Source organism: Exophiala spinifera, assembly GCF_000836115.1.
Source record: "Exophiala spinifera strain CBS 89968 unplaced genomic scaffold supercont1.7, whole genome shotgun sequence".
Taxonomy (NCBI): domain Eukaryota; kingdom Fungi; phylum Ascomycota; class Eurotiomycetes; order Chaetothyriales; family Herpotrichiellaceae; genus Exophiala; species Exophiala spinifera.
The window spans coordinates 1,153,833-1,166,992 of record NW_015622519.1 but is presented as its reverse complement, the minus strand read 5'-3'; the positions used below and the strand labels follow the sequence as shown (position 1 = coordinate 1,166,992).

At 52.6% G+C, this 13,160-nt stretch overlaps 6 protein-coding genes across 6 annotated transcripts; 2 read left to right on the top strand and 4 right to left on the bottom strand.

The window, feature by feature from the left end:
- Positions 1-300: 300 nt before the first annotated feature.
- Positions 301-1,802, top strand: PV08_09408 (uncharacterized protein; the record flags this gene model as incomplete). Its single annotated transcript, XM_016383726.1, has 4 exons — positions 301-572; positions 838-908; positions 1,140-1,273; positions 1,461-1,802. The coding sequence occupies 4 exons, from the start codon at positions 301-303 to the stop codon at positions 1,800-1,802; spliced, it is 819 nt and encodes a 272-aa protein (XP_016232349.1).
- Positions 1,803-2,153: 351 nt separating this feature from the next.
- Positions 2,154-3,656, bottom strand: PV08_09407 (uncharacterized protein; the record flags this gene model as incomplete). The annotated part of the gene is made up of 2 exons (XM_016383725.1): positions 2,154-3,289; positions 3,341-3,656. The coding sequence occupies 2 exons, from the start codon at positions 3,654-3,656 to the stop codon at positions 2,154-2,156; spliced, it is 1,452 nt and encodes a 483-aa protein (XP_016232348.1).
- Positions 3,657-5,338: 1,682 nt separating this feature from the next.
- PV08_09406 (uncharacterized protein) lies at positions 5,339-6,338 on the bottom strand (the record flags this gene model as incomplete). Its single annotated transcript, XM_016383724.1, has 3 exons — positions 5,339-5,931; positions 5,981-6,118; positions 6,191-6,338. The coding sequence occupies 3 exons, from the start codon at positions 6,336-6,338 to the stop codon at positions 5,339-5,341; spliced, it is 879 nt and encodes a 292-aa protein (XP_016232347.1).
- A 546-nt stretch (positions 6,339-6,884) lies between these two features.
- PV08_09405 (uncharacterized protein) lies at positions 6,885-7,572 on the top strand (the record flags this gene model as incomplete). The annotated part of the gene is made up of 3 exons (XM_016383723.1): positions 6,885-6,953; positions 7,015-7,429; positions 7,493-7,572. 3 exons carry the CDS (start codon positions 6,885-6,887, stop codon positions 7,570-7,572), a joined length of 564 nt encoding a protein of 187 aa, XP_016232346.1.
- Positions 7,573-8,506: 934 nt separating this feature from the next.
- PV08_09404 (uncharacterized protein) lies at positions 8,507-10,658 on the bottom strand (the record flags this gene model as incomplete). The annotated part of the gene is made up of 6 exons (XM_016383722.1): positions 8,507-9,063; positions 9,144-9,308; positions 9,441-9,695; positions 9,802-10,044; positions 10,119-10,212; positions 10,305-10,658. 6 exons carry the CDS (start codon positions 10,656-10,658, stop codon positions 8,507-8,509), a joined length of 1,668 nt encoding a protein of 555 aa, XP_016232345.1.
- Positions 10,659-11,289: 631 nt separating this feature from the next.
- Positions 11,290-12,810, bottom strand: PV08_09403 (uncharacterized protein; the record flags this gene model as incomplete). The annotated part of the gene is made up of 1 exon (XM_016383721.1): positions 11,290-12,810. The coding sequence occupies one exon, from the start codon at positions 12,808-12,810 to the stop codon at positions 11,290-11,292; it is 1,521 nt and encodes a 506-aa protein (XP_016232344.1).
- Positions 12,811-13,160: the final 350 nt, after the last annotated feature.

Below are 13,160 nucleotides of genomic sequence, written 5' to 3'. Positions count from 1 at the left end.
TCGTCTTATCGACCTTTATGAGGGACCACATTGTCGTACGGCAAACAGATGTAAGAGAGAACATAAGTAATATCGCAGCGCCCTTTTCGTGGAACCATTCGTTCTCCTGTATGAACAAGAAAAGACTACGAGACGAGGGCCCCTGTCATCTGACTACGACTTTGTTTGAGTGCTGCGAGTCGTTGAGCGGTGGACTCATACATAACCAACATACCGTACGATAATACGAGCTGCGCATCGACCTCAGCGTCGACTATTTGGAGAACCAGAGCAGAAAAAACACAAACCAACTCGACGACGATGCATCTGATCACTTTCTCGGCGGCGGTTCTCAGCATAGGTGTGGGACTGTGTCAAGCACACAGCAACCAAGACAGTCCCGTCCACCCCTCCGTCACCGCGGACGTGGACCCGGACGTGGACGTCAACTCGACGCCCGATCCCGTCCCCGCTGAGACGAGGACGTACTGGATGCGCCGCGCCATTGCTTCGTTGGAGGAAGTCGGTGGGTCGCCGTGTCCCTTTGCGGCATTCGGGGCCGTCATTGTCAACCACACGGTTGCGGGCGACGAGTAAGTTTATCTTTTCCACTGTTTGACTGTGCTTGGTATCCGAGTTTGAACGAACCAAGACGCCCTGTTCTGTTCCTTCACAGAGTAAGGGTGAATGGTTGTTACGATGGGCCAGTGGGTGTATAATTAACGGAAAGAGACGAGGAAGAAGAAGAAGAAGAAGAAGAAGAAGAAGAAGAAGAAGAAGAAGAAGAAGAAGAAGAAGAAGAAGAAGAAGAAGATAGCTGACCTCTGGACCTACCTCCGCTGTGTGGAACAACAGGAGCGACTCGATAGGTGAAGAAGTATGTATTGGAGCGAATGGTGTCCAAGCATTTGGAAATCCAACATTGCATGGTACGTTCTGCTTCTTACCACGTTACACCACACCACTCCCCACGTTGTCGAGTTGTATGGTCCTACCTTCCTACCTATCGAAAATCTTTCCTCGCCGCGGTGCCCATCGTCGGCGTGCATATTCATTTTGCAAGATCAAGGAAGGAAGACACGGGCAATACAATCGTAAACAGTTGGGGACTCTGGACTAACGTTTTCTTTCCAATCGGATGCGGCAAACAAAAAAACCAGGAGAAGTCGCCGCGATAAACAACTGTACCGAGATACTCACGGATCCGGAGGGCAAATACAGATTATCAGCAGCAGACGCGTTGAAAGCGCTCTCTGATCTCAGCTTGTACACGACCGCTGAACCTTGTCCCATGGTACGTGACTTGTCATGAATCCCACAAAAAGACGCACTTTGACGGACGGGCCCGCCCACACATGAGTCCATGGTCGCATTGAATACATTTCAATGCGTGCATGCGCGCGTGCGTGGAATGAACACCGTCGTGTGTTGTTGGTTGGTACGTCGGCATGGTCTCTGTGTACTAACACCCCCGTCGACAGTGCTCCAGCGCTATCCTGTACGGTAATTTCAGGGAATACATCTACTCGACCCCGATCCACGGAGACCACGGCTTGCTCGCGCACGGATGGCCGCAGATCGACCTCCCTTCCAAGGACATCTTCAGCAAGTCCCTTGGCCGGCCTGTGCGGACGAGAATCGTGCCGGAGGTCCTGCTCAATGAAACCGAGGGGTTGTTCGTCTGGCAGTTCAAGGACGGCGCGTGTCCCGCCGGGTGCGTGAAGGACGAGGAGGACGGCAACAGGAAGGGTTGGTGCGTTAAGCTGTACGACGCCGAAGAGAAAGAGGAGGACGAGGAGAAGCACGTGAGGGACGAGTTGTGAGGGTGAGAGTGAGGGCGCCGCAGACTCGAGCATCGACTGCGTCGGGCCCGCATCGTTTGATAGGTATCAAGCGGTGGTCTGTCCTGTTTGTTTGGCTATCATACGAGCCTGACTGACTTTGAGTGGCGCCGCTACATCTAACACGTACACCTGCACAAACACCTATATGTTTTAAGGCCTAGAGGAGAGACGAAAAGTACACCTACAGCACTAACCAGCACTATCTGTATTAATCGAGTGTCATTTCTCGGACCAGGCAGAAACTACGATGCCACCATCTGGAAGACCACACCAGAATAGGGGGCCAAGTGCTATTCACGATGGCATGGCCAAGGTGTGTGATACTCTGTCTTACAAAGCAATAAATACACTCTTCAACTCAGTCCAGTAATCAGTGGCATACTTGCTGAGTTCTCTGCCATCACCACTTTGCTTCCAACCCCCAAATGGAAGGTCGAGAGCCATAGTAGGACTCGTGCAGTTGACACCAACCGATCCGGCTTCGAGTGCTTTGGCGACACGCAACGCTCGCGAAACATCTTTTGTGAAAACACTAGCATAAAGCCCGTACTCAGTATCGTTGGCACGTTTCAATACCTCATCTTCGTCGGTGAAAGTGTTGATGCAGACAACGGGGCCAAATATCTCTTCCTTCATGACCTTGGAATCCTCTGGCGCATTGGCAATAATGGTGGGCTCGATGAAGTAGCCAGTGTTCCCTTCTCTACCGCCACCAATTGGCATGTCGATCTTGTTGTCCTTGGCATAGTTCAAGTAGGACATTACTCGGTCGAATTGGAGTTTGTCTGCTTGCGGGCCTCGTACGGTGCCCTCCGCAAGAGGGTCGCCAGATTTGCCCATTTGGATCATAGCTGTCTTCATACCCTCAATGAATTTGTCGGCAATCGATGCGTGGACATAGACCCTTGAGCTAGCGATGCAGGCCTGCCCAGAGTTCATGAGGACAGACATGGCACTGGCTGGAATGGCTTTGGCCAGATCCGCATCCTCAAAAATGACTGTGGGACTCTTTCCTCCGAGTTCAAGGGTGACGTTCTTCAGGTTGGATTCGGCAGCTGCCTTCTTCACAGCTCGTCCGGCCACAGCTGATCCTGTAAAGGAAATCTTACGGATATCCATGTGTTTGGCAATTGCTTCGCCACAAGGTCTTCCGAACCCGGATAAGATGTTGAGCACACCCTTCGGCAGGCCGATCTCTTGACAAAGCTGGGCGACTTTCAAACAAGAAAGCGGTGACTTTTCGGACGTCTTGAGGACGAGAGTGTTACCGGCGGCCAGGGCAGGTCCAGCCTTGTTGATGAACATGAGAAGAGGAACGTTCCATGGAATGATGGCGCCACAGACACCGAAAGGTTGACGCAAAGTGATGTTGACATGGCCGGCTGTATTCAGGGATGAATCGCCGTTGATATCTAGAGCTTTGCTCGCAAGATACCTCAAGATCTCGATCCCGAACATATTTAGGACTAGATTATGGTCAGCCTGAGACCGTTATTGACATGTGCAAAATATCGTACAGTCACCGACATACGGTTTGCCCATCGTTATTGCCTCAAGATAGCTGAGTTCTGTAACGTTTTTGGCCAAAGCATCGGCCAGCTTAAGTAGATAGCCCTGTCGATCAGAGGCGGAGAGGGCAGACCAAGAAGGGAATGCCTCTTTGGCAGCTTTGACTGCAGCATCGACATCCTCAGCGCCGGCTTCGTACACTGATGCCGCGAGCTTTTCCGTGCTGGGGTTTACAATGTCAAATTTCTTGCCCGATATCGAAGGGACAAATTCGCCGTTGATGAACAGGCGATTCTCAATGTGGTCTGGTTTGAATCCGGCCATTTTGGCAGGTCAGAGACGGCAGGCAGAATGGTTCAAAGGGTCAAGAGTGAAGCAGATGTTCTGCGTGAGATATAGGTCTTCTGAGATTGCAGGAAGCCAGACTGTGAACCCGAGGGAAGGGACGACTATCAGGCCTTATATGTGTCGACACCTGCCCGGGCGACGCCTGCTGGAGTTGTTGTCAGCATGGATGACAGCCGCAGAAAGCTGAGCACCCTTCTGGGATGGATAGCATGAGGAGCCACGGTGTGTTCGTTTGATGGGTCCCGGATGAGCCATTCGACAAATAACACGTGCAGATTACTCGTATCCCACAGACGATATGTCTTCCCCGGTCTTTAGGAGGCGACACGCACCCCTAGTCAGGAATCTGGACGCAACATCGTTTAGTAACGCTGTTCCCAGAAAATCAGCACTGTACATGACACAGCCGCCTTCCGAGCGGAAATGAAAACCGAGTATCTGACCGTCGAATGCGCTTGCCAGGGTCCCTCGAGATGTTCGTATGCAGCGAAGCGGACCACAGCACCACCGCTTCAGGCGTCACACCTATATGCAGTAGGTCGTTGTTGTGGGGACGTGCACAGTTGGATTTTGATTTAGACTTTTGACTCTTGCAAGTCGTTAGTCGCAAGGAGGAGACCCACAGCACAGGATCAGCACGCACAATGGCCGGTGGTCGAGTCGGCGGCGAGCCTTAACTGCTGAAGGCCGAGCGCCTCAAGATTCCCCAGAGCAAGAAAGTATACTTCCGTTGGCATAATTTACTCAGCATACCCGGCTCCTCTTGACAATTGTGGCTCGCGATTCACGGGAACTCGGTGGCCCTTCCGCATGATTGACCGGTAGCCTCACAGTAGCTGTCACTTGTAAGCCTCATCTTCAGCTCCAGCTTCGGCTCATTGAGTTCTCCTCGACTTGAGACGAACGTTGCGAAGACCCGGGGCTCGTACCAGGTGGAGTCATGAGATCGGACTATCTCTCGAGGGTGTACTAATCTCTGAGGAGGAGCTCCATTCAGTCAGCATGGCGGGGTGTTGTAGCAGTGCTTCTGTGGAGGGACCGTATTACGTATCGTCATCTCACCCGAGGAGGTGAAGAGTATCGAGCTGTTCCGCACGAAGGACAAATGATACATCTGCTGGGCCCTTGGCAGCTGAAATTGCCTCCGTCCTCAAGGTCCCCGTATTGTGCGTCGTATCCAGGACGCGGAGAAGCTCAGGTATGTCTTCGACCAAGACTGGACTTTGTGCTCGCCGCCTCCCTTGTGTCACAATGGCCATTTGGATTTGGGTTTCCATGTCGCGGCCAGAAGAGTCGATTCCTGCAGGGTTGCATGTTGTGCCAGTTTGACGTTACTCACGTCAGCAATCGCGATGTGGGTATCCTCACTCCCACCGCCCAGTCTATACAGGGACTTCAGGGGGCTCTTCCAGTTTCGGCGTCTCCCCGGGCAGACCAGAGGTTCAAGAAAGTCACCGGCTGACGGATTCGGAGATAAGAAAGGACGAAGGGGTCATTTAGCGATAGAGTCAGTGCAGATTGATTCAGGAATCAGTCTCGTCGCGTGCCAATCAAATGGCGCCATGATATGGATTTTGTACAGCGGGCCAGCCTCCCGAAGGTATCATGTAGTCTATATTCGTTCAATTTCCCCTTTTCGGCTGCCCTCCAAGATGTGCTCAAGAGTTGCTCCATTCGGCTTTCTTCTTCTCCGCGAACGCCTTCATTCCAATCTTCTGGTCTTGGCTGCCAAACAAGGAGTGGAAGATACGACGTTCGTACTCGACACCCTCGCGCACTCCCAGATCTTGACTCTTGTTCACCACCTCTTTGGCAGCAATGGTGGCCACCCTCGAGTAGCTGGCAATCTTGGCCGCAGTATCCAGGGCACCCTCAAGGACTTCTTTGTTCCCACCGTCGAATGCCCTTGCTGCCAGACCATGTTTTTCGGCTTCCTCACCACTGAAGTTGTTTCCCGTCAGAATCAATTCCATTGCCTTGCTCTTACCGAATGCGGCGGTGAGTCTCTGTGAGCCTCCAGCCCCTGGGATCGTGCCGAGTTTGATTTCCGGCTGGCCGAAGTTCGCAGTTTTCGTGCAGTAGAGTATATCGCACATCATGGCGAGCTCACAGCCACCTCCCAGAGCATGGCCTGACACCGCAGCGATCACTGGTTTGCGCAAAGTGGTCATGTACGACCAAGGAGCAATAAAGTTATTCACATAGGCGTCCGAGAAGGTCAGAGGTGCCATTTCCTTGATGTCCGCACCGGCTGTTGGGGACTTAGCGCTGGCCATTATTGCCCAGATGGCTTTTCATACCTGCAAAGGCTTTGTCACTGCCCGTGAGAACGATGGCACCAATCTCTTTATCTTCTTCGTATTTCTTCAAGGCATCGTTGAGTTCGACGAAAAGCGCACTCGAAAGCGCATTGAGAGCCCTGGGTCGGTTCAACGTGACTGCGCAAGGGGATCAGCATGGTTCTTTTGGTTCAGACAGAGGCCGCAGATGGCCATGGGAAGCACGCGTACTCAATCCGACTCCAGGGCGTGGGGATGAGACTAGGATATTCTCATAGTTGGCGGAGGTGGATTGGAAACGAACCAGCCGGGGCAGCGTCCGGGGAGCAGACGAGATGGCGGGAGCAAGTGGTCGGGCGACAAGCCTGAAAGGGGTCATGTTGAGAGCCAAATGCAACGGCAGATAGATAGAGGAAGCTGATTTCCTTCCTCGACAGCGAGCTCTACATATTATTACGTGCTGTCTGGAGCTACAAAACACCGAGTATACAGCGAAGGTCATGGCCTTAGCGTGAGAACCCGCTTATCCTCGGTTCATCTCTCGGAGGCCAAAATCCGACGATTCTCCTTTCAGGTCACGTGCACTATACCTGATCGCACCGCCACTGCCTCACCAGCCACAGGGATTGTGGCGCTCCCTTTTGTGAATCTCGAATTGCGAACTGTGGAAAAAAGACCAGGCGAGGTGGCTTCTATTCGTGTTCGCGTTCTCAACAGATCCCATCACTCAGTTTGTCTCTCGCTTTGGTTTCCTCTATCTGCCAAGTGTCCAGTCTTTTCTCTGAACATTGAAACACTCTTTGCGACGAGGACAGGTGCGTTAGAGTGTGATCACGTCGCCGCCGTCGAGTGTCTGTACGTCGTCCAGCGCATGCGAAGACCCTACATTTCCAGTACTCTCTGCCTACCTACCACTGCCGCTAGAATGGACGTGCCTGAGCCCGACACAACACCCTTTGACGCTATCACGGTACAGAGTAACAAGCTGCAGAGAGTATGTTCCGTTGTTCCTTGTCCGCGCTGCGCGACAAATACTGATAAGTTACCCCCCGTAGCAATACCAAACCTACCTCGACAAGTCGACCCCATACGTGACCTACCGATGGTCTGCAACCGGCGCGCTCCTTGTCCTGTTCTTCCTGCGCATCATCATCGCCCAGGGCTGGTACATTGTCGCCTACTGCCTGGGCATTTACCTGCTGAACTTGTTCCTCGCATTCCTGCAACCTAAATTCGACCCCAGTCTGTCCCAGGATGAAGGATTGGAGGACGGCGAGGGCTCCGGGCTTCCCACCAAGCAAGACGATGAGTTCCGACCATTCATCAGAAGACTGCCCGAGTTCAAGTTCTGGCACGCCGCCACAAGAGCCGTGACAATCTCTTTCCTCTGCAGCTGGTTCGAAATTTTCAACCTGCCGGTCTTTTGGCCCGTGTTGGTCATGTACTGGCTAATCCTGTTTTTATTGACGAGTGCGTACTCTCAGCGGTTGATGCCCCTGTACTTTTGACCCGCTGGCTGACGAGCCCTTCTAGTGAGACGACAAATTCAGCATATGATCAAATACCGATACGTCCCATTTTCTTTTGGCAAGGCCAAATATTCTGGCAAGTGAGAGGGGGGAATCCCACGAGCTGCTTTAGCCCCTCAAAATTGAAGACGAGACTCTTGGTACCAGCCACACAGGAACAAATTTCTTTCCGCGCCAAAAAGGCGAACCACGAGCCTTCTGCTGGATGTACAATAGACTTGATTGAGATTGACGACCAATTTCTCACTAGACCCTTTTACTAATGTGGTTGTTTGGCTGTACGACTACATTCTATTCGACAGTCGAAAACGAACAAAGTTCAATAAAATTCGATCCCAACCGATGCTTTATTTCGCGACGTCCACGCTTGTTTTGTTTTTTCCAGTCTCAAGTTATGTCGCTTTCGCTTGCGCTGATTTATCACTCATGACACTCCAGGAATACGGTATGGTGATGAATGACCATCCGGTGAGGTCTCCAACCGTGTATGCGACAGCGGACTCAATCCCTATCTTTTGGTCTCTTCTGGCGTATATCCCGAATACGACTGCCCTTTCCGTGTCAAATCTCCGTGCTTTCTTCAGTTACAACCACTAAACCATTCCCCTTGATACTGGGCCTCAGAATTCTCGAGCACATCCAGATCGATACGCCCCACAGTGGTTGGCGTCGCCATTTCGCCTCCTACAGGCTATATGAGACATGAAGGCCCGCTTCCGAGGACAACCACGAAGCGAATTAGACATCAACCTCTTCGGAAAAGATTAGATTATTGAGATTGGAGATTGAGGATTTTAGGTCTTTCCGCCTTATTTTTGTGTCAATGTGTTTTTCCGCCCTGACCAGGTTCCTTTCACTATACCAGGAACCGCTTCGACATGCGACATGTCATATCATGCTGTGCCAATACCCCCTTTCTTTCCATCGGCTTCATCCGTATCCAGATGCAATATAAAGAATCAAGTGCCGATCGGATGGCAGTGAGCGACACGGCTACCCCGGGCTCTCACTCTCTGTTCTATATAACATATCTGAAAGAGACGTGAAGGTCTTGCAACTCCTCCAGGGACTTGTACGTATCTGGATGGACCTCGCCGCGCACCCGGTACTCCTGTTCGGTGGCGTTCCTCTTCTTGTTCTCCCGCGACATGATCCACATCAACATAGCGGCGCAGAAGATGGTGTAGACCTGGAAACCAAGGAGGATGGCATGACCCTTGAGAAATCTGGGCGGCTGGTCGTAGATGTGCGTCCCCATGATGGAGAAGCACTGGCCGAAGATCTCTGCCCCGCCCCATGTGGTGCCGCGCTTGGTGAAGCCGCCAATGTTCACGCCCAGCCAGGATAGGAGAAGGATGACGGCCGGGTAGAAGAAGGCGGTGATCAGGCACGCGGCAAACATCCTCCCGCTGTTGTTCGTCACGCTCATCAGAATGATGTAGCCGACGCTAGTGCAGCTGAGGCAGAAGATGAGAAACGGGCCCTTCGTGTTATAGCGGTCGGAGATGTAGCAGATGGCCAAGGTCGCCACCAGTGCACATGCGTAGGGGATGACGGTGAACAAAAGCGTTCTCTCTGTCTGCGTGTCAGCTAAATGTTCGGCCATGTGCCCCCGGTTTTTCCCTTTTCGCCCGCGGCACAGTACTATTACGTACCTTTTGAATAGCCAAACTCTTTGATGAATGTGGGCAGGAAGAGACCGACTGATGCAATTCCAAGAGCAATGCCAGAGTTTGCGCTCGCAAAAAGCCAGCACTTGGGGTCCTTCGCTGCTGTCCACATTTGTCTGAGGTTGACCTTGGCTCCGACCGTGTTGTAAGCTATTACAGGTAAGCAGGGAGGTTCGAGTGGCCAGTCAGTCAGATGGTTCGTTGAAATGAAAGCTTCTCTTTCTCGTGGATCGCTCCAGTCCAGGTCCAGAGCCTCCGGGCACACGAAAAGGCTGCACTTACATCTGAGGCGGTTGATGGCAACCTCGATTTCATCCTGGCGGTACAACCAATGCTTCTTCCCTCTCATTTGCTCGGGAAAGTTGGGCAACAACAAGAGCGCAAGAGCACCGACAAACATTGCCAGAGAGCCCTCGATGATAAAAAGCCATCTCCACGGCTCCTTGCCCGTGGCTTCCAGAGTCAGGTTCTTTTGGATGCCGTAGGCAATGAGGCCGCTGAACGAGCCTGAAAGAGTTGCGCAGCCGTAGTAGATGGCTTTTTGCGGCAAGAAATCCTCTCCACGTCAGTACATCAATCTGTCCTGTAATGAAGACGAGAAGGGAACAGCAAAAAGCGGCTCAGGGGCACTCTGTATGCATACCTGATCTCGTGGCCACTTCGTCTCTCTTGTACCACTGGGTGACGTACAAGCCAACACCCTGCATGAACGCCTGGGCAGCTCCAATCAAGATTCTCATAGCGAGAGGCGTCGCGTAGCTATGGGATCCGGCCATTCCAACCAGGAAGGCGCCGAAGAGCAAAACGCAGCACCCAAAGACCCAGCTGGGCCGAGCATACTTGAGGCCAATGTTCCCGGGCCACGCGAAGGCTGTGTATCCAACATCTAAACATTGAGACATGTCAGAGCACTGGGTTTGCAACGGGTGGAAGCGAAAGATGCGGGTCGATCGAACGCACAGAACATCATCAAGCAGTTATAGTATTGATTCGGCGTCAGTTTGAGATCCTTGGAGAGGCCCTGCACATTGGCGAGACCTATGCTGTTTCGGTCCTATGGTGAGAAAAGCCCACGTCAGTCACACAGCCTGGACACATAGCAGCACTTTGCCTGTGCTGTGATACAGTGTCCAGCTAAGTACGTACCATGTATGCCGTAAAATACATCAGGCCCGCGATGGGGACGATGATGAGATCCAGCTTCCACACCAGTCTCCTCTCCAGGGCCGACTTCTTGACTCTTCCATCTTCTTCTCCCATGAATGCCTCCTCGGCATACGTTGGCTTCTTCCCGGCGACGTTGACTGACATTTCCTCGTTCTCGACATGGTGGAGGTCGATCTCCGTTTTCTCTGGCGTGATGTCAGGTTTGTCCATGTTGACTGGTTCGTTTGTCTTGGGCCTGCCAGAGTGTCCTGGAGGTATTGCAGTACTTGGGTCTTCCCGATGGAGATCAACTCTAAGGTCCTCTTGCGACTTCGCACTCAGTTGTCCCGACATGCAGAAAAGAAAAATATGAAGGTCGCGCGAAGGAGAAGCCCAGCAACCCTGAGATATCAGGATACTTATACGCCGTGGCCATTCCCCACGCAGACCGATACTCTGTACCCCGTCTTTGGAGGTCGCCAGGGGTTTGACTCCGCAGACATCGTGGCCCCCCAGGTTTAGACAAAGAGGTTGATCGGCCCACTGGACGGGCCGCTGTCGGCTTGTAAGCCCATTGGTTCGGCCGTAGCACCTCTCCCTGCTGTCATTGGCTGGTCATGATATGCCCAGGGCGAGACCGGCGACCGGCCATGGCGAGCCAATGGTACTCGTCGTCTTTCAGAGCACCGTCGAGTTCTGAGATCACTTTCGGCCGTGATATAGTCCACTCGAGGGATGGTGGATTGTTGAAGTCGGTGCGTTAAAATGTATGTATGGTTCGCGTGGAGTGCTTACTGGAACACGCCGCCCAGACGGAGTCTAAGAGCACATTCGTTCCGCGGGGATGACGGGGGTTGGGTCAGTCGCCATAGGAGTATTTCAAAATCGCCATTGAGAATCTATCTCGTCTCTAGTACCCCGTTTACTTCCTTGGCATGGCAATCGGCCGGTATGCTACTGCCCCGTGGGCGGTGAGATTCCGCCATCACGTCTCCTTTTCCTCCGTGGCTAGAGGGTTCCTGGTCAGTGGCGCCAATAGCTCGATCAGATTATTGATGTCCGAACACGACTCGAGATTCAGCACCAAGTCTTCAATCTTCTCCCTTCGTGCATTGTCAATAACCGTGGCAGCCAAAGCTCTCCACTTCTCCACGATTTCCTGGTTGGAAAGTTCGGGCACGACGCCTTTGGGTCCGGGCAGCTCTACGACAAGATGCTCTTGGCCTTGGCCCGCTTCGTCTTCCACGAAAGTGATGGTGACACGCTGAGCAAACTTTTGCTTAAAGTCGTGACTTTCTCGACATTCCGTCTTGGCGACCAAGTCCCAAACTTCGTTTCTGTCCAACATGTCGTCGGCAAACTGTGGCGGGAGGACCACTCCATCGACAAGCTGCGTAGCGCCGACATAGGCATTGTTCATCTGGGCCCCAATTGCAGCCAGGGGTCGATTGGCTTGCCAACCTCCATGATGGTACGACGCCTCTCCCATTTCGATGATGATGTGTTCGATACGCGTCAAGTCCTTCATCTGTGAAGGGTACTTATTCTGCAACTCCCGCATGCAATCAATCGTGCAATGCGTTCCGGCCATGGCAGCATAAGCCTTGACATTCACCCCGGCGACTTTCCACACCTCGCCTAGCTCTTTGGAAACTTCTTCAGGGCGGGCATTTGGTTTCATGCCATTACCCCTCGTGAAGCAGGTCAGGAAACCGCCGTATTCCTGCTCGTATACCCTCTTGATGCCCTTGTATCCTGTCCGGGCGAGCAGGGTGCCCATGAGGCCATTGCGCGTTGCAAAGCCATGCTGCATGCGTTTGACGTCACTTTCATACTGTGCTGACATGAGGCCCCCTGCTTGGGTGCAAGCGATGCCGAGTGCGTCCTCGATTTGACCCGGTCTTAAACGCAATATTTTTGCACTGGCCGCTGCGGCCGGTGAAGGTCCGAAAACTGAACCTGAATGCCAACCCATTGTTAGCATGTGTGCTCCATACATGCCAAGGCCAACCCGAGGTCCGACTTCATAACCAACGATACTAGCCAGTAGCATGTCGCTGCCTGTAATGGGCCTGTGATCATAGTCGGAGCCGTTAGTGTACGTGCTATGCTCGGCGGCCGCAAGGATTGCAGGAATCACCAAACTGTTGCTGTGGAGAGGTGCTTCGGAATGCCAGTCGTCCAGTTCAAAGGCTTGGATAAAGGTAGAATTCAGTAACGCAGCTTGGAGAGGACTGATTTTCTTGTCAGCCCAGCCTGAGATCGTGCAATGCCCAGGAGGCTCCATCCCGAGTATTGCACGAACAGCGAGCTGTGACCCCGGGAGCTGAGCGCCAACAAGCAGACATGCCAATCCATCGAGTAAGAGGTACTTAGCACGATCTCGAATATACTGAGGGATGGCGTCCAAAGATACATCATGTATCCAGTTTGACAACTTGCCCGTTGGACCGGTCGGGTCGCTGGGCCCGTTGGACTTGTAGAAGCTTGTGCCTAGAGAACCCATTACCGGAATCTCAACAAATTAGAGTAGGTAAATTTCGATTCTAGAGCGAATAATGGGTTGAAAAGATTCCTTAGAGTCGACAATAGTCTCTCCCCAGTCACAGTTATATAAGCTGGGCACAGCGATGTCGGGGGTTGTTGATCCGTGATTCGGAAAGAAAATACCTCTCCCTACGGTCCTCCGAAAGTCTTTGCAGAAGAGATTTCAGTATGAAGACAGCAAAGTGCGCGCCCGATGACCCTGAAAATGCGAGACAGTGTTGACCACGGAAGACTTGCATACTCTGTTTTGAATGCTTGTGGGTGGGCTGGTGAGGTGATCGTGAGGCGATCGTCGGGACAAGCTGAGGT